General features: G+C 32.5%; 1 protein-coding gene across 2 annotated transcripts in view; it reads right to left on the minus strand.

Moving 5' to 3' along the window:
• Nucleotides 1-1121: 1121 nt before the first annotated feature.
• slc25a22a (solute carrier family 25 member 22a) overlaps nucleotides 1122-20616 on the minus strand; it is a 36392-nt gene continuing 16897 nt past the window's right edge. For both annotated transcript variants that reach the window (XM_067378943.1, XM_067378944.1), the window contains 9 exons: nucleotides 17496-17621; nucleotides 17355-17410; nucleotides 17122-17212; nucleotides 16529-16586; nucleotides 13761-13821; nucleotides 11684-11831; nucleotides 11443-11597; nucleotides 9392-9467; nucleotides 1122-9277 (listed from right to left, as the gene is read on the minus strand). In XM_067378943.1, coding sequence (XP_067235044.1) covers nucleotides 9124-9277; nucleotides 9392-9467; nucleotides 11443-11597; nucleotides 11684-11831; nucleotides 13761-13821; nucleotides 16529-16586; nucleotides 17122-17212; nucleotides 17355-17410; nucleotides 17496-17621 — 925 coding nt within the window. In that variant the 3' untranslated portion in view covers nucleotides 1122-9123. The remainder of the gene's footprint in view (nucleotides 9278-9391; nucleotides 9468-11442; nucleotides 11598-11683; nucleotides 11832-13760; nucleotides 13822-16528; nucleotides 16587-17121; nucleotides 17213-17354; nucleotides 17411-17495; nucleotides 17622-20616) is intronic.

Raw genomic sequence — 20616 nt, forward strand, 5'->3', positions numbered from 1 at the left:
GAATCAAGTAATTCATATATTCTACAGCAAGAAAATGATTTAGCTCAGCACCACAGCGACATCCAGCGGCCAGGGTGAGTACTGCACAAACTAAACGACCTTGAGAAAACAGCATTTTAAAGGATTTGTTCACTTTCAAATTAAAATTTCCTGATAATTTACTCACCCCCATGTCATCCAAGATTCATGTCTTTCTTTCTTCAGTCGAAAAGAAATTAAGGTTTTTTATGAAAACATTCCAGGATTTTTCTCCATATAGTGGACTTCAATGGAGCCCAAACGGTTGAAGGTCAAAATGACAATTTCAGTGCAGCTTCAAAGCATTCTATTTGATCCCAGACGAGAAATAAGGGTCTTATCTAGAGAAATCATCGCTCATTTTCTAAAAAAAAGAGAAAAAATTATATACATTTTAACCATAAATGCTCATTTTGAACTAGCTCTTCTTCTTCTTCTTCTCTATTAGTGTAGACACTGCTAGGTGTATTACTGCCCTCCACAGGTCAAAGTTTGAACTAATTGTTATATACTTGCACTAGCATATTGTATACGACAATTTAGTTCAAACCTTGACCTGTAGAGGGCAGTAATACACTTAGCAGTGTCTACACTGCTGGATTTCTAATAGAGAAGAAGAGAGCTAGTTCAAGATGAGCATTTATGGTTAAAACATCTCAAATTTTACATAATTTTTTAGAAAATGACCGATGATTTCTCTAGATAAGACTCTTATTCCTCATCTGGGATCATTAAAGCTCTTTGAAGCTGCACTGAAACTGTAATTTTGACCTTCAACCGTTTGAGCTCCATTGAAGTCCACTATATGGAGAAAAATCCTGGAATGTTTTCATCAAAAACCTTCATTTCTTTTCGACTGAAGAAAGAAAGACATGAACATCTTGGATGACATGAGGGTGAGTACATTATCAGGAAATTTGAATTTGAAAGTGAACTAATCCTTTGAGTGCTTAAAGACTGTGAAATGAAAAATGTACTAAAATTAAATTGTTACAGTTTTACTCTTTTAGCATGAAATTAACTGTTTTCTCGACCACTCATATGACTGGAATCTCATTGTAAACATTTATCATCAGCTAATTTTTTAAAGTGTAAAATATGTATGAACAAATTCAAATGGCCCGTTTTATTGTTTGAGTTAAAGGATTAAAATGCAAGATCAGCTTTAAGTCGTTTAACTGCAAAGTGATGATTTTTATAACTCTATAAAAAATGATTGCATCATTCAGGCAGGCACAAAATACTGTTATGAACAAATTCATTTTATTGAACAACAATCTGTGACAAGGAATTCAACATGATCAGCGTGTCTTCGGTTTCTGCAACAACGTCTAAAACATCTGGCATATTTCAGTCTCACACATGTGACTCACGACACTCACTCGGCCTCGACATACACTTCTTCCAGAAGGGCCACATTGTGCATTTTGTGTATGTAGTTAAAGTGCGTTATTGCACTTTTCCTCGCAGAGGAGGAAAGCAAAGGCGTTGTGGAGGAAGGAGGTTCTATCTATAACTCTACAGGTCAACAGCAGCATGATTGAACCACATGGAGAATACAGGAGAAACTCATGAAAACATGTCAAGAAAGAACGTGTTTGGGTCGTATTTCATCTCAAAAAATAAATAAATGCAAGTAAAATGATTTTTTTCATTAAAATAATGCAAAAAAAACTGTATTACAGTAACTGTCGTGAATGTCACAATATTAAAGGATCCTAAAAAAAATGCATTGTGACATTATTTTCATGAAAGATACTGTAATAGTTTTTTTTTTTTTGCTTTATTGCCATTAAAATAATGTAAAACATGTTAAAAGGAACCTATAAATATCTTTCTTTTTTATTAAAATTGTAATTATTTTTTAAATACTGAAAATTATGATTTTTTTTAAGAACCTTTAAAAAAATTGCGTTGACATTATTTTCATGACAGTTACTGTAATACAGAATTTATTTATTTTTTGCTTTAGTGTCATGAGATTAATTTCATTTATTATTATTATTAGATTTTTTTTTTACATAAATAAAAATTAATAATTTTCTTAATATATCATATACTCTCATTTTTTATTTTTTTAAGAGGTAAAATTTGACCAGAACATGTTTTCATGAGATTCAGCTGTGTTTATGTATTTTGATAATTTCTTAATTATTGCATAAATATGTGCTGGTCCTTCTATATATACTCTTCATTTCATGAAGAGCGAAATCACAAATATCTAACATCTAATTTACTACTAAATAAGATCGAATACTATCAGTTTACATCGATTATACGATTCAAAGATACATTCTCTGGTTTGCCGAAACAAACAGGCGATACGTTGCTTATAATATGTGTCGTCTAGTATATTGAATATTGTACGATATCAAAGGGCCGTGTGAGTATTGCGCTTGTGCCAGATCTGTTTTTGTGCTTGGATTGTAAAACCATCAGTGCTATTTTTGGTGTTTTTTGCCACCTGCTGTCTAATTCCTTCAAGTACAAGGAAAGGAAGAAGGACAGATGGTGAAAATGAGGGAGAGAGTGAATAACACACTTTAGTGTTACATAAACGACGATAAAGAAACGCACGACGCACCATTGACCCCTCACACGACCGTTCACAAACACAACCAGCTCACAGATGATCAAACATGATTGAAATCAGAGGTACGATTGGAAAAATACAATTCAGAAAACTAAAATCATCATAATCAAAGCAAAACAACAGAAAACAATCATCACAATAATGAAAATAATCACAGATCTTAAGATAGCTTTTGGAATGTTTAGGAAAAACCAATACAAGGCAAAACAAGGTCATTAAGGTCAGATTCAAATTAGGCATAAAACTTACTTCCATTTTAATACCATTTGCAACAATTAACAATGCGTGAGGTAACCGGTCAGAAGGGTCATGCATGTGTTGACCTTCTAAAGTCCGACCTATGACCTTTAAACAATAAATAAGAGCATCTGAACAGTTTTAAATGGCATAAAGCTCATTGTCACCGAGACTAGAGATGTTTACTTGCACCATAAAACCCTCTTGACCTCAAGCTAATGAATACTTAGCGTCATTTTTATATTAATTAGTGATATTCTAGAGTACACTGAGTGTTTGGGGTCGGTAAGATTTTTTAAATAAGTCTCTTCTGCTCACCAATGCATTTATTTGATCAAAAATACTGTAAAACAGTGATATATTATTATAATTTAAAATAACTATTTTCTATGTGAATATATATTAAAATGTAATTTATTCCTGTGATTTTCAGAATCATTACTCCAGTCCAAGTAACTTGCATTATGTAATCAGATTACTTTTTCATGTAACTCATTACGATATAAATGATCACTTTAATATTTGTTACTTTTTTATAATAAAAATACTTGTAACCTGTAATGTTAAGATATCTTTTCACTCTACGGGTCAGGAAATATTTGAAATGGTCAGAATATAACATTGTACATGTGTTTTTATAAGAAAATGAGGTTTATGTTATATAGGTTATTGAATACAAAAAAAAAAACGTAACGGATTACTTTCCACAAAAAGTAACTAAATAACATAATTAGTTACTTTTTCAGGGTGTAACCTGATGTAATGCATTACTTTTAAAAGTAACCTTCCCTAACGCTGTTGAACAGCTTCATATTGTTATCAGTAGCTGTGTTTACATGGACCCTAATAATCCGTTTGTAATCGGACTAGTTGGACAGTCGGAATAAAAAATGTAACTTTTTTGCTCACCAGCCACTGCGGCTAGTGGTTTTCCAAAGTTACTAGCCACCCAGCATTTTCACTGGGCACAATTTTGACATCGATGCCATGAGGAAAAATATTTTTAATATGATCTCATAATTTAGCAGCGGGATTATTAGGCTGCTGTCACTTTAAGACCTGACGCACGGATCCAATATACTGTTACACATGCGTTTCCTTTCTCAACTGTTTACATTCACTTACAATATGACTGACTGCGTTTACGTGAATACTCGCCAAGACCGCCATTTTGATCTTATTTTGTGTGTATTTGACTGTTTAAGCGCAATAAGCATTGAAAAAGAACTCAGTTTAGCAATCCCATGTTGAAATTCAAGCCCTGTAACACCAATATTCATCCGGAGCAAATGAAATGAGTGAGGGGAGGAGGGTTTGTGCGTTGACTCGCTGTCGGAGAGATGAGAGAGCGACAGCTGTGTATCTATTCTGCGGAAAATGAGTATTGGAAAGGTTTCATATAATTCAGTATTGATATGTATCAATACTGAAACTTATTTTATTATTTCAGATGCCTTTTTAAAAGACAAAAATGTATATATTATATATAAAATTAAATATTTTTGTTGTCATTGTTAATGTCAAGCCCTGACCAGTGAATTGGCGAAATCCAACTGAAATTTCCTTCGGATTATAAGGGGTGGTTTAATCCTTTTCTAAAACATTCAATAGAAGCTTGTGACATATAAACGCACACATCGACTCAATCGCTAAATTTTACAATCACGTACACCCGGCGTGTTTTTTGCTAGTTTCAGCCCAAAGCAGTTATCATTTTAACGTCCTGCGTCGCGTTGTTTAAATAGCAAATGCATTTGCGCCCATTTATGCACGCATGGGCGTGCTGGTCTTAAAAAGAGGTGTGTTCAGATGCATTGTTGGCGTATTGCTATTTTGAGGGAACTGAAATAGACTGCATCATTGACCAACTGAAACCTGGTCTAAAGTCAATGATGCAATATTTTTTTGTTATTTAAAGAGCGTGTTAGTAATATGCACCTATATGCGGGTATTACACACACAGGAACGCGTAGAAGCACACAAATATTAAAAATAAGAGGATTACATTACAATGTAAAAGATTATTATTGTCTGCATGAAGGTAAAAACAAAGTGCGGAAAGGTAAGTGCGATTTAGACCGTGCACTTAGATCGTTAAAATAGGGCCCAGTGTTCGGATTCACAGTGTCCATGTAAACGTAGCTAGTGTTGAGCTGCTTCATATTTTTGTGAAACTGTCAAAAGGACAGCATTTAATTAAAAATAGTTAAAAATCAAAAACTTTTGCAACATTCTAAGTGTATTTAGTGTCACTTATGATCCGTTCACTGAATAAAAGTATTGATTCCTTTCAAAATAAAAAAATCTTACTGACCCCAAACTTTTGAACGCTAGTGTACATTCAGTTGCAGGACTATCGTCGAGTTTAGGAATTCAGTGAACTAATGCTAAAGCTGGGAAAGGAGACAGAGGTATATAGGCAGGGGTTTGTTCTGGAATCATTTGGCAGTAGAAAACAGACTCGATTGTTTGTCAGCCTGAGCCAAAAACGCTCTTCACTCCACACATAGGCAAGCTTATCTCGCTCTAGCCGACATCATGTCACGACAGCACGTATTGTGAGCGAGAACATTGTGTTTTCGACTCTCACAATGGGCTGCAAATCGCAATAAAAGCAAACAGCGTCAAGTAAACGAGAACTACAACCTGGGTTTTTGTTTGGTTGATTTGGTAGTGCACACATGAACTTAAAGCTCACGATTCCAACACTGATACATTGCAGGTCCGGCTCAAACGGTGTAAACTGGCATATTAACTCTTCCAGATGCCAAAAAACATAAACAGAAGGATCGGGGAGGTGTGCAAATAAGCCATCGTATACAAAACAAAAATCATAATATCATCTGCATATGTACAGTACACGGTAATCAACAATGATCACACAAACTATCAGACACTGATAAAACTATCCATACAAATATATAGTGAGATATACTATAAGTGTGTTTACATCTAGATAATCAGGATTATCAATAAATATGACTTCGATCCAGTCTGGAACGTATGTGCTTTTCGGCTTCTCGACAAAACTGGAATGACTATTTAAATTACACTTGCAGATCCAGGCGGAACAGCCAGATGCGTTAATATTCATAATCAATAGCCCCGCCCGTCATAGATTCTTCGCCGGACAGGGCTTACAATCAATATGCACGTTACTTTGGCTTTTTGGGAATTTTAACCTGGCATGTTATTCTTTCTAAAATCTGATCTTTGATGAACTTTTTGTAGTGGGATATCTATAACTAGCTAAAGTTGGTTTGCTGTGGGTGGGACACAATATGAAACGCTTTGCTCGTGAATATTAATTAGGTGATATGACGTTTCATTTAGTACATAAGCATGTAAGAACCAGTGTTATGTATATACTATTACAGTTTTTATTAATACTTTGAATTAAATTCAGTTTTCAGTTTTCATTTAATTACATTTTTTGTCATTTTGTTATGTGTTTTTGTCATTTTTATTAGTTTTTTATATTTCTAAAGAGTTTTATTTTATTTTGGTTTAAGTTGTATTTCTACGGAAGAGGATTAGGGCCAAGCAATAATAAAAAAAGAAAACCATCTCGAGATTAAAGTTGTTCAATTTCGAGAAAAAAGTCAAGATAAAATGTTGAGAATAAACTCATTAAATTATAGGAATAAAGTCATTAAAAAGTCATTAAAAAGTCGTAATTTAACGAATTGGTTCTCGTAATTTAACGACATTTTTCTCATAATTTTACGAATTTGTTCTTGTAATTTAACAACTTTTTTCTCATAATTTAACGAGTTTATTCTCAACATTTTATCTCGACTTTTTTCTCGAAATTTAACGACTTTTTTCTCGTAATTTAATGACTTTATTCTCAACATTTTATCTTGACTTTTTTTCTCGAAATTTAACGAATTTGTTCTCAACATTTTATCTCGACTTTTTTCTCGAAATTTAACGACTTTTTTCTCGTAATTTAATGACTTTATTCTCAACATTTTATCTCGACTTTTTTCTCGTAATTTAACGAATTTGTTCTCAACATTTTATCTCGACTTTTTTCTCGTAATTTAACGAATTTGTTCTCAACATTTTATCTCGACTTTTTTCTTGAAATTTAACGAGTTTTTTCTCATAATTTAACGAATTTGTTCTCAACATTTTATCTCGACTTTTTTCTCATAATTTAACGAATTTGTTCTCAAATTTTTTTCTCGACTTTCTTCTAGAAATTTAACGAGTTTTTTCTCGTAATTTAACGAGTTTATTCTCAACATTTTATTTCGACTTTTTTCTCGAAATTTAACAACTTTAATCTCGAGATGGTTTTATTTTTTTATTATTGCTTGGCCCTAATCCTCTTCCGTATATTTTTTAGTTGGTAATTTTAGGCAACATTTCTAATTTTCATTTCATTCAAGTTCTTCATCTAATATTTATATTTTATTTCAGCTTAATTCCAATTAAAAAAAAATGTTTTTAATAGTTTTAGTCAGGGCTATTATTATAAAATAATTATTGTAATTAAAATAACAATTAACCCTTAAGTATCTTTTTGAGAATAGACATGAAAATTCACAATCCATTATTATTGCTGAAGTGAAAAAGTTAAAGTATGAAAAAATTATGGAAGTTTAAATTAACTGTAAATCAAATTTACTGTACTAAACATTTTTTAATTTATATAAAATGTATATTTTATCAAATATTGTTTTGCTATCAAATGGAAGCCATATGTCTAACCAAGTTGTGTTCCAAATTTGAAGTTGATATCACAAAAATTAAAGTTCCCATGAGATTTTGTTTAGGCGCAGTACCAAAAATAGCCACCAGATGTCACTGACATTTTTTTTACGCATTCTCCTGTTACAAATTGATAAATTTCTGTCCAAATATCACTTCCATCACAAAACAGTTTGGAGACCTTTCCGACGATATAAGTAGCTAAAATAAATGAAAAGAAATTAAAGTACAGTTTCCATGGTAAAGCAACATCCGATTTCAAGTTTGTAAGCTTTCGAATGATACCTAATTTATGATGATTACTAAAATACGTAATATGAAAAAGGGCAATAAATAAAAAGAGCGGCAAACGGCCCACCGGTGGCATTTTCGTTACTTGAAATAACATTAAACTAAAATAAAATAAAATATACAAAAAATGTATTTTATTTCAGCAACCAGCTAATAAAAACTATAATAGTATCTCAATGATACTAAAATAACACTGGTTTAAGTTAAAAATAACCACACTGGAAATAACTGCTTACTCAGTCAATGTTTGTATGATGTTATATATGTGTCCCATCCTAAAAAATAATAAAAAAAACTGCTTTGCATATGCAAAATGTTTGAATTAGCCTTCAAACTACCTACAAAGGTGGTTTAAATGAGTTTTTAGATGGTATTTAATGCTGTTCTGACTACAAATAATGAAACAGATTTGCGTCGGATATGCCAAGGAAGAATTTCTCTTGTGCTGTGGCCATGCAAAACCAATCTCTTAATCTATAATGATCATCTCCCAAAGTGTGCGAACCTTCCAGAAGTCTTAATGGTCGCTACGCCCATGGTTTGGAGGCATTTCCATTTTGATTCGGCCAATTTGAGAGATGCTTTCAAGCCTAATTCACATTTTCCATTCACTGAAACATCTCTCACAGCTTTTCAGAGAAATATTAATTGAATTAACCTCTGGAGCCGACGTGTAATTCGGAAACATACGCTGAATAAAGCCTAGATAGGGCACAAAGATGTGCTCACAGTAAGCCAGGGATATGTGACGCACACAAACACTACCACACTTTTCCTCAAGGTCATCCTGAGCCCGGAGGAAAGGCATTCAGAGTTGGTCTAAGAAAGACGGCAACCTAATCAGCATTACACGGCCTCTTGTTCCAGGAAATTGACAATTAAAAAGAGCTTGATATTTTACTACATAATTAAAAGAGCTCCACGATTCAAAGTGTCACGATTGATCGTTGATTTTACGCTTCAAATGTCTCGAGATAAACGACGAGGGCTCGACAACTTCTCATGAAGGATATGGTTTGGTCTCAGCGTGAGACCGGACGAGACACACACAGGCAGCTTGGCAAACACAACCTCACTTGATGCTCTGTATTAAAACCACCACATTCAGATAAAAATACACAAACGGCACGACAACAAACGATTAAAACCAGTCAGACTGCTTCGGGGTACGCTTTGATCCTTGGATAATGACGGCTTGTGAGAAAGGGCGGGAAACAGACTGGAACGGTGCATAATGGGTCGGGAAAAGGCAGCGGGATGATTGGTTAGTTGTTCCGTTTGGGAAGATGGCTCAAGATGTATTCGCCTACGCCGAGGAAGTAGACCACCTGAGCGATGCCGAAGAGCGGCGCGATGACGAGAGCTCGGCAGTACGCCCCCTTCAGGAAAGCAGTGGGACCTTCGTTGCGTAATATCTTCCTGTGATCAGATGGAAAAAGGCCATTATTTAACCCAAAGTTGTACTGTAATCAGTGATATATCTATGAAATGAGGTCACCTGATGACCTGACTGGCCAATGAAAATCAAATGACCTGATACAGTCCATCACCCCGCTGTAAGTGTCCTCTTGACTTCCTCGTGTGAGCGACTGCAGCCGTGTCTTTATCACTGAAACACACGCGAGCGGTTCAATGGTCAGTTGCGACAGATGTTTGCACAACAGTTTCTGCTAACATATTACAGGCTCTGTTCCAGAACATAGTGAGCTGCTTCACTGCGTACTGCATACTTAGTGTGAGATCTCTAGGTGAACAGTAACTCAGTTCAAGGGAGAATTGACTTGAAATTGTTTTTAATAGAGTTTGACTTTAGTGTATGATGGGAGTAACTAATTTTGAAAAACAAGTATTTAATATGAATATTATAGTATTTCATTATATATATATAATTTAATTGTATATATTTTTTTTTTTCAGAAAACATTAATATTTAAAAGTCAGTATCTAAAAAATAGACAAAACAAAAATGAAAAATATTCAATGTTTAATATTCAGTATTTAAAACATTTAAAAACAAATATTGACCTTGACCTTGAATATTTAATATTCAGTATATAAAAAATAGAAAAACTTAAATATTGAAAAATAAGTTTAATATGGACAAACACATTTTGAAAAACAAGTATTTAATATAAATATTATAGTATTTAAATATATATATATAATATTTTTTTTTTTTTTTACTATTTAATACTCAGTAGTTTAAAAAAATTAAAAATATTCAATATTCAGTAATAAAAATTGACAAAATATATTAAAAATGTTCAATATTAAAAAAAGGCTAGGGAATAATATTTAATATTCACTATTGAAAAATAGACAAATTTAAAATTTAAAAATAAATATTGAAGAAATATTCAGTATTTAAAAATAGAAAAAAATATTATTCATTATTTAATATTCAGTAATAAAAACATATAATATATATATATATATGTAAAAAATAAAATAAATATTGAAATAATAATATATTTTTTAAAAATAGACAAAACTAATATAGAAAAAAAAACAATACCATATTTGATATACTGGATTAATAATATTCAGTATTAAATATTATAAAAATATTCAATATTTAATATTCAGTAATAAAAATTGACAAAATATATTAAAATGTTCAATATTAAAAAGGACAGGGAATAATATTTAATATTGACTATTTAAAAATAGACAAAAAATGTAAAATTTAAAAATAAATATTGAAGAAATATTCAGTATTTAAAAATGGAAAAAAATAAATATTATTCATTATTTAATATTCAGTAATAAAAACATATATTACATATATATATATATATATTACTGATATTTTAATAATATAATATCTATGTTAGTAATAAATTATAAATAAAAATATTGTAATTATAATAAATTATAATATAAAATATAATAAATTATAATATATAGTATATAATAAAATATAATAAATTATAATATAAAACTATTTTCAAAAATATTGAAATAATAATATATTTTTTAAAATAGACAAAACTAATATAGAAAAAAAACAATACCATATTTAATATACTAAATTAGTAATATTCAGTATTTAAAAACACACAGAAAAAAATTATATTTGATTTATATAATTAATTTTTTATCAAAATTTAATATTCAATAATAAAAAAGAGACAAAACTAATACAAAAATATTAAATATTCAGTATTTAAAAAATAAAACTAAACTAATATTAAAACAAATATGTAATATTCAGTTTTTAAAATAAGGGAAAATATAGAAAAATATAGAATATTTAATGTTCAGTATTAAAAACTGAAAAACTTGAATGTTTTAATAGTAATATTTTAAACAATTTTTTAATATACATTTTTATTTATATTTTCAGTTCTAAATGACTGATAACTGATCTCAGCACAGGGCATTCTCGGATTCCCTTTCCTGAAAAATTAGGCTGAAGCGAATTAAAAAGGAATAAAGTTTTCAGTAGAGCGTTTGCATCGGGTGTGTTTCAGAAATCTTCCTATACAGGCGCTCTCTAGGTTTTGGAACAGAGCAACAGGACACCAGGAATAATTTAAACACACTGTAAGAACATCATCATTATTTCAGCTAGAGAAACGTACCATCTACAGGGTTGACGGCGACCGCGGCCGTGCTGCCCGCGGCACAGCCGGATACGAAAGAGACGTAGAAGGGAGCGGGACCGTCAGCGTTTTTCTTCCCCAGATTATTCAGATTAGCAAACAGAGGGAAATAAATGATAGAAAACGGGACATCCCTGAAGAGAGGGAAACACACACCTGAAATAGCCGCGCTGCGCCCTCTGTCTCTGATTGTGTGATATCTGCATGTGTTTTTCCCCACCTGAGCAGCGTGGCTCCCAGGCCCTTGTAAAGACCCGCGATGCCCTTTTCCTTCAGTAGTTCTCTGGTGAGTTGCATAGCTGTGGGGGACTTCATCTCCACCGGCCCCCCCGGGGTCACAGCCTGAGGCGTGAGCTTCCTCTGAGCCGCTGCACACACACAACATAACATATTTTAAAAAACATTAAAGAAAAAAATATATAATTTTTAATATACTAAATAAATAATAAGATTCAGTACTGATGACAATGACTTAATATTCAGTATTTAAAAAAGGAACAAATAATATTGAAAAAATATTTAATATCTAGTACTTAAAAATAGAAAAACTAATAGAAAATATTTTATATTTAATATTTATTTTATTTAATATTTTAAAAATAGAAAAAAACAATATTTAAATTAATCAATTTGATATTAATATAATGGGAGAATCTGTATTTAAAAATAGTCAGTATTCAAAAAAAAATAGAAATAACTAATTATGATAAAATATTTAATATTCAGTATTTTATAAAATATTGAAAAATATTTACTATTTAATATCAAGTATTTAAAAATAGAAAAACAAATATAGAAAATATTTCATATTTATTTTAATATTTATTTTTATTCAATATTTTAAAAATAGGAAAAATTAACATTAAAAAACAATATAATTAATAATTTAATATACTAAATAAATAATACTGACTATTTTAAATAAGATTCAGTACTGATGATAATGACTTCTTATTCAGTATTTTAAAAAAAAACAGAAATAACTTATAATTGATAAAATATTTAATATTCAGTAAGGAAAAATTAACATTGAAGAAAATCAATATAATTTTCAATATACTAAATAAATAAGATTAATTACTGATGGCAATGACTTAATATTCAGTATTTAAAAAAGGAACAAATAATATTGAAAAAAATATTTAATATCTAGTACTTAAAAATAGAAAAACTAATAGAAAATATTTTATATTTAATATTTATTTTATTTAATATTTTAAAAATAGAAAAAAAACAATATTTAAATTAATCAATTTGATATTAATATAATGGGAGAATCAATATTTTAAAGTATTCAGTATTCTAAAAAAATAGAAATAACTAATTATGATAAAATATTTAATATTCAGTATTTTATAAAGGAAAAAATATTGAAAAATATTTACTATTATAGAAAATATTTCATATTTATTTTAATATTTATTTTTATTCAATATTTTAAAAATAGCAAAAATTAGCATTAAAAAAACAAAATAATTAATAATTGAATATACTAAATAAATAATACTGACTATTTTAAGATTACGATTCAGTACTGATGACAATGACTTGTTATTCAGTATTTAAAAAAAAAAAATAGAAATAACAATTTATAAAATATTTAATATTCAGTAAGAAAAAATTAACATTGAAGAGAATCAATATAATTTTAATATACTAAATAAATAATAAGATTCAGTACTGATGACTTAATATTCAGTATTTAAAAAAAGGAACAAATAATATTGAAAAAATATTTAATATCAATTATTTAAAAAAAAAAAGAAAAACTCATATAGAAAATATTTATTCAATATTTTAAAATTGAAAATGACCAATTTAATATTAATACTGGAGGAATAAATCTGTATTTAAACAATATTCAGTACCACTGACAATGACTTAATATTCAGTATTAAAAAAATAGAAAAAAATATTCAGTATTTTAAAAATATAGATATAATATTTAACACACTGAATAAATAGTATTCAGCGGTGCTGAATAATATATTTATATATTATTGCTGACAATGACTTTTTACAACAGACACATTTAGCCTTCCCAGTACAGCACTAAAAACCTCTGCTCTGTAATAAATGAAATGATTCATTTAGCAGACTCTTTTATAAAAGTGAAATACAAATAATAGCCAATGTATCGCTCAGTGATGTCAAATCTGACACTAATAGTCCTGATGTACAGACAGAAGAACAGTGTGACCACAAGGTGGCAGTGCTTCATCTCTCTTCTCTGTCTCGTCTTCATTTCTCACTTCACCTCCCTTCATTCCTTCCTCTTTCATAGTCTAGATTCTTACCGATTCTTCCGGCATCTTGCAGCTGAATCTTCAGCATCTCCATCGGCGTTGTAACGATGACCTGCAACACAAAACAAGCTTAGAGGAAACCTTGAGCTCATTTAAAGGGCCAAGAGTTAGAAGTCACAGATTTGACACCTAAAGCCAGTTGTGAATTGTTAAACATTGTTAATTTTACACTCATGGCTCTCTTTAGCTTACCATAATTTAGCCTATCGGAGCTTCTGACGTCTGAAAGCCTGTACTTTATGCTATACTATCTCAGAAAAGAACAACCACATACAAAAACATACAATTAGCATTTCCTCCTACATGCTGAGGTTCAAATGGGTTCATAAAACAGCCTCTGCAAGCCATATTTTCTGAAGAAATATGTGAAAACTCGCCTGGTTAAAGGTGGTTGCTAAAGTGTTTCCAGGTGTTTTTAGCACATTTCTAGGTGTTTGCTTACTGGACCAAATCAAAAGTGGTTCATATAGTTCAGCAAAGTGTTGATTAACATAAACATGAAGCGACATCAGTCGACTCGGGGAAGTGTTTATGTGTGCTCACTGCAGAGCCGATGACGCTTTAATCAAATCTGAAGGGGTTTGTAGGTGGACAGTAAGAGGGTTATACTGTCCGTTTGCTGGTCACCACAAACCTGACTCTGCACTATCTGATGGGATTATTTGTGTGTATATCACATGTCAATCTTAATCTAGAGTCTGCTGTAATCCCATCATTTAATCTGACATGGTTATAAACCTGTTCATTGACAACAGGAAGCTGATCACCTCTGTCACATGACTGGATCACTATGTCAGTCAAGAAAGCTGTCAATAGTGGAACGCAACGCAATGCTTAGCACAGCAATGCTAAATTAAAGTACTTTGGATGTTTAAATATGTTCTGGATTCATTACATTTGCATCTGAGCTGAGGATTTAATTTTTTCAAATATATATTTTAATATAATATATTTAATATATGTATATATTTTGTTTTGTATGAATTTGTTGTATAACAACAATTTACTTTTTATTTTTATATTTAAAAATAAATGAAATTATATTAATTAATATTAAATATAAAATATATATATATATATATATATATATATATATATATATATATATATATATATATATATATATATATATATATATATATATATATATATATATACGTAAATTAAATAATAAATTATATTTTTATATTTAAAAATAAATAAAATAATATTAATTAATATTAATTATATAAATTATATATTTATATATATGTAAATGTAATAATAAATTATATTTTATATTTAAATTAAATAAAATAATAAAATATTATATATTAAAATATATTTATATTAAATATATAAATTATATATATTTCTTTATTTAAATTAAATAATAAATTGTTTATATTTAAAAATAAATAAAATAGTAAATAAATAAAATAATAAAAAATTAATAAAAATATTAAATATATAAATTATATATATATATATATATATATATATATATATTTATTTATTTATTTATTTAAATGAAATAATAAATTACAAAGAGAGAAATCTAAAAAAATTAAATAAAAATATTAGATGAAAAACTTAAAATTAAAAATATAAGAACATAAACATAAATAAATACAAATAAAAAAATAATAATAATACAAATTTTTTAATATTTAATATAATATTTAATATTTTTTAAATATTTGTTAATAACACGAATAATACACACTTTTTTAAAAAAGCAATAAAATTGAAAAAAATACAACAAAATTACTAAAATTACAATGAAAACTAAAAAAAATATAAGAATGAAGTGCTTATTCAAAAATAAATCAATAATACTAGTGCTGTCAAAACGATTTAACGCGATTAATCACATCTAACAAAATTTTGTAAATATATTATATGTGTGTAATATATATATATATATATATATTACACACACACACACACACAAATATTTATACAAACTTTATGTTAGATGCTATAATAGAATATAAATAATACTAAAATAACACTGCCTCGAACGAGAATACATGTTTTATGCGCATTTTGGACATTTTATTCACATCTTTAGGTTTCCCTACAGCTTTTTTTAATGCAATATCTAAAACTTTTCCTAAAAATATATGAATGGAAACCTTCCTAACAAGTCAGAAGAACCTGTGGCCAAATCTGCAGCTTCCTGAAGTAGTTTTGAAATCGGCCATCACTTTATAAGTCGTTATTTTGTTTTTTGCCGCACCAAAAAATATTCTTATCGCTTTATAATATTAATATTGAACCACTGTACTCACATGAACTGATTTAAATATGTTTTTAGTACTTTTATGGATCCTGAGAGAGGAAATGTCATTGCTCCCTATGCAGGCCTCACGGAGCCATCGGATTTCAACAAAAATATCTTAATTTGTGTTCTGAAGATTAATGAAGCTCTTATAGGTGTGGAACGACATGAGGGTGAGTAATTAATGACAGAATTTTCATTTTTGGGTGACCTAACCCTTTAATGTGCGTTCAAGGAACCGAATGTCATGAAAATGATTTGGCAGATCTGGTTCTGAAGCACCTGCTTCAGGTGAATGTGCTCAACAAAGGCTGTTTGTGGCAGATGAGATTAACGGGAGTGTGTTTGTACCCTTAATGCATCTGTGTTTGTCTCTCAGGCCATTACAGACACAGTGATCTGCTGAATCATCTGTGTGCAGACGTGAATAAAACATCTATTAACGGAGGCTCAAGCGTCAGATAGATTGCACAGATGCGTGTGTTTGCATACTGACCTGGCATGTTCCCGCCCCGCAGCCGGCCAGCATCTCTCGCAGCAGAGTGAGCTTCTGCCTGTGGGATGAGAGAGATGAAGCGTGCGATCAGCGACCTCGCTCATTATCAGCACACACTGAGGGCCGTTAATAATTCACACTTTGACTCCACAGCGGTGGTCAATAATTCACCGGTGCCGTTTTCGGTCACCATGGAGACGCGGCCGAGCAGGGCATTGTGGGTATTGTCTGTGTGCTTCAACCCCTATGTAATATTAATGTCGGTCGGGCAATGTAATCCTGTGTGCTGAATTGATTGAGATGTTTGACAGTGTCGGTATGTCACTACTGTGGCCGTGTTAGATGGTAATACCACAGTATTTTGATGTGTACCATGGTTGCTGGTTAAATACCATATTGATACCATAGAGAAGAGAGGAACGCTGTGTTTGTGGATGTGTTCAAGGCTGGGAATGAAAACAGCCAGTGTGTCAGAGCAGATGATGATGTGTCAGAGTGTGTGAATGGGCACAGTCAGCTCCAAATACTAGTCATCATGTTTATATTGATTTGTGTATTTACTGTGTGTGTGTGTGTGTGTGTTTGTGTCTCACCCGTCTTTAGAGAGGTGAAATCTGAAGAAATCATTTGCTGCCAGCTTGATGGCTTTTTCTGGAGTGACAAGAGTTAAGTTCACCGCAGCACCTGAGAGAGAGAAAACATTCATTTTCAGTTACACCTTCACTCTCAAAATAGATTTACAAACTTTTATGTTAAATGTGATTAATCGCGATTAATCGATTTGACAGCACTGGCGGAAAGTTAACTAGTCACATGTAGCACTTACCTCTGTACATGCCGAAGTATCCCTCCGACCGGATGGTCTTAATAAGGCAGTCTGACCTGCAGAGCACAATATTTGATGCACATATCAAACCTGATGAACTGAATCTTCTATATGATTCGAATCGTCTGTTTGAACACTTACATGCTGGTATAGAGACGGGATCCATTCTGCTGGTTCTGAAGGCGAGTCTTGGCCAGATCGATGGGAAACACGCAGGTAACACCGATCAGTCCGGCCACACCGCCGTTTATTAGCTTGGCAGGCAAACTGGAGCAAACAATGAGAGGAGATGAGACATAAAAAACACAATTACAAAAAGTAAATTACAAAAAGTAATTTTAGGTGGTTGCCATGGCATTAATATGGAGTTGCTAGGGTGTTCTGACCGGTTATCATCTATCATGCTATAAGGTTATGTGGTTCCTAAGGTGTTGTAGGTGGTTGCTGGGGCATTACTATGCAGTTGCTAAGGTGTTCTGAGTGTCTGTTATCACATTGCTAAGATTAAGTGGTTCCTAGGGTGTTGTGGGTGGTTGCTAGGACATTACTATGCAGTTGCTAAGGTGTTCTGAGTGTCTGTTATCACATTACTAAGATTATGTGGTTCCTAAGGTGTTGTGCGTGGTTGCTAGGGCATTACTATGGAGTTGCTATGGTGTTCTGAGTGTCTGTTATCACATTACTAAGATTATGTGGTTCCTAGGGTGATGTGGGTGGTTGCTAGGGCATTATTATGCAGTTTCTAGGGTGTTCTGAGTGTCTGTTATGACATTACTAAGATTATGTGGTTCCTAAGGTGTTGTGGGTGGTTGCTAGGACATTACTATGCAGTTGCTAAGGTGTTCTGAGTGTCTGTTATCACATTGCTAAGATTAAGTGGTTCCTAGGGTGTTGTGGGTGGTTGCTAGGACATTACTATGCAGTTGCTAAGGTGTTCTGAGTGTCTGTTATCACATTACTAAGATTATGTGGTTCCTAAGGTGTTGTGGGTGGTTGCTAGGGCATTACTATGGAGTTGCTATGGTGTTCTGAGTGTCTGTTATCACATTACTAAGATTATGTGGTTCCTAAGGTGTTGTGGGTGGTTGCTAGGGCATTACTATGCAGTTGCTAAGGTGTTCTGAGTGTCTGTTATCACATTACTAAGATTATGTGGTTCCTAAGGTGTTCTGGGTGGTTGCTAGGGCATTACTATGCAGTTGCTAAGGTGTTCTGACTGGTTGTTATCTTGTTGCTATAGGGTTATGTGGTTCCTTGGGTGTTGTGGGTGGTTGCTAGGGCATTATTATGCAGTTGCTAATGTATTCTGAGTGTCTGTTATCACATTGCTAAGGTTATGTGGTTCCTAGGGTGATGTGGGTGTTTGATAGGGCATTACTATGCAGTTGCTAAGGTGTTCTGACTGGTTGTTATCTTGTTGCTATAAGGTTATGTGGTTGCTAGGGTGATGTGGGTGGTTGCTAGAGCATTACTATGCAGTTGCTAAGGTGTTCTGAGTGGTTGTTATGATGCTACAAGGTTATGTGGTTCCTAGGGTGTTGTGGGTCGTTGCTAGGGCATTACTATGCAGTTGCTAAGGTGCTCTGAGTGGTTGTTATGATGCTACAAGGTTATGTGGTTCCTAGGGTGTTGTGGGTGGTTGCTAAGGCATTATAATGCAGTTGCTATGGTGTTCTGAGTGTCTGTTATCACATTGCTAAGGTTATGTGATTCCTAGGGTGATGTGGGTGGTTGCTAGGGCATTACTATGGAGTTGCTAAGGTGTTCTGAGTGTCTGTTATCACATTGCTATAAGGTTATGTGGTTCCTAGGGTGATGTGGGTGGTTGCTAGGGCATTACTATGGAGTTGCTAAGGTGTTCTGAGTGTCTGTTATCACATTGCTAAGATTAAGTGGTTCCTAGGGTGTTGTGGGTGGTTGCTAAGGCATTATTATGCAGTTGCTAGGGTGTTCTGAGTGTCTGTTATCACATTGCTAAGGTTATGTGATTCCTAGGGTGATGTGGGTGGTTGCTAGGGCATTATTATGCAGTTTCTAAGGTGTTCTGACTGGCTATTATCTTGTTGTTATAAAGTTATGTGGTTCCTTGGGTGTTGTGGGTGGTTGCTAGGACATTACTATGCAGTTGCTAAGGTGTTCTGAGTGGTTGTTATGATGCTACAAGGTTATGTGGTTCCTAGGGTGTTGTGGGTGGTTGCTAAGGCCTTATTATTATGCAGTTGCTAGGGTGTTCTGAGTGTCTGTTATCACATTGCTAAGGTTGTGTGGTTCCTAAGGTGTTGTGGGTGGTTGCTAGGGCATTGCTAGGGCATTACTATGCAGTTGCTAATGTGTTCTGAGTGTCTGTTATCACATTACTAAGATTATGTGGTTCCTAGGGTGATGTGGGTGGTTGATAGGGCATTACTATGCAGTTGCTAAGGTGTTCTGACTGGTTGTTATCTTGTTGCTATAGGGTTATGTGGTTCCTTGGGTGTTGTGGGTGGTTGCAAGGGCATTATTATGCAGTTGCTAAGGTGTTCTGAGTGTCTGTTATCACATTGCTAAGGTTATGTGGTTCCTAGGGTGATGTGGGTGTTTGATAGGGCATTACTATGCAGTTGCTAAGGTGTTCTGACTGGTTGTTATCTTGTTGCTATAAGGTTATGTGGTTGCTAGGGTGATGTGGGTGGTTGCTAGAGCATTACTATGCAGTTGCTAAGGTGTTCTGAGTGGTTGTTATGATGCTACAAGGTTATGTGGTTCCTAGGGTGTTGTGGGTGGTTGCTAGGGCATTACTATGCAGTTGCTAAGGTGTTCTGAGTGGTTGTTATGATGCTACAAGGTTATGTGGTTCCTAGGGTGATGTGGGTGGTTGCTAGGGCATTACTATGCAGTTGCTAAGGTGTTCTGAGTGTCTGTTATCACATTGCTAAGGTTATGTGATTCCTAGGGTGATGTGGGTGGTTGCTAGGGCATTACTATGCAGTTGCTAAGGTGTTCTGAGTGTCTGTTATCACATTGCTAAGGTTATGTGATTCCTAGGGTGATGTGGGTGGTTGCTAGGGCATTACTATGGAGTTGCTAAGGTGTTCTGAGTGTCTGTTATCACATTGCTATAAGGTTATGTGGTTCCTAGGGTGATGTGGGTGGTTGCTAGGGCATTACTATGCAGTTGCTAAGGTGTTCTGAGTGTCTGTTATCACATTGCTAAGGTTATGTGATTCCTAGGGTGATGTGGGTGGTTGCTAGGGCATTACTATGCAGTTGCTAAGGTGTTCTG

This window comes from Chanodichthys erythropterus, chromosome 24 (genome assembly GCF_024489055.1).
Source record: "Chanodichthys erythropterus isolate Z2021 chromosome 24, ASM2448905v1, whole genome shotgun sequence".
NCBI classification, from domain to species: domain Eukaryota; kingdom Metazoa; phylum Chordata; class Actinopteri; order Cypriniformes; family Xenocyprididae; genus Chanodichthys; species Chanodichthys erythropterus.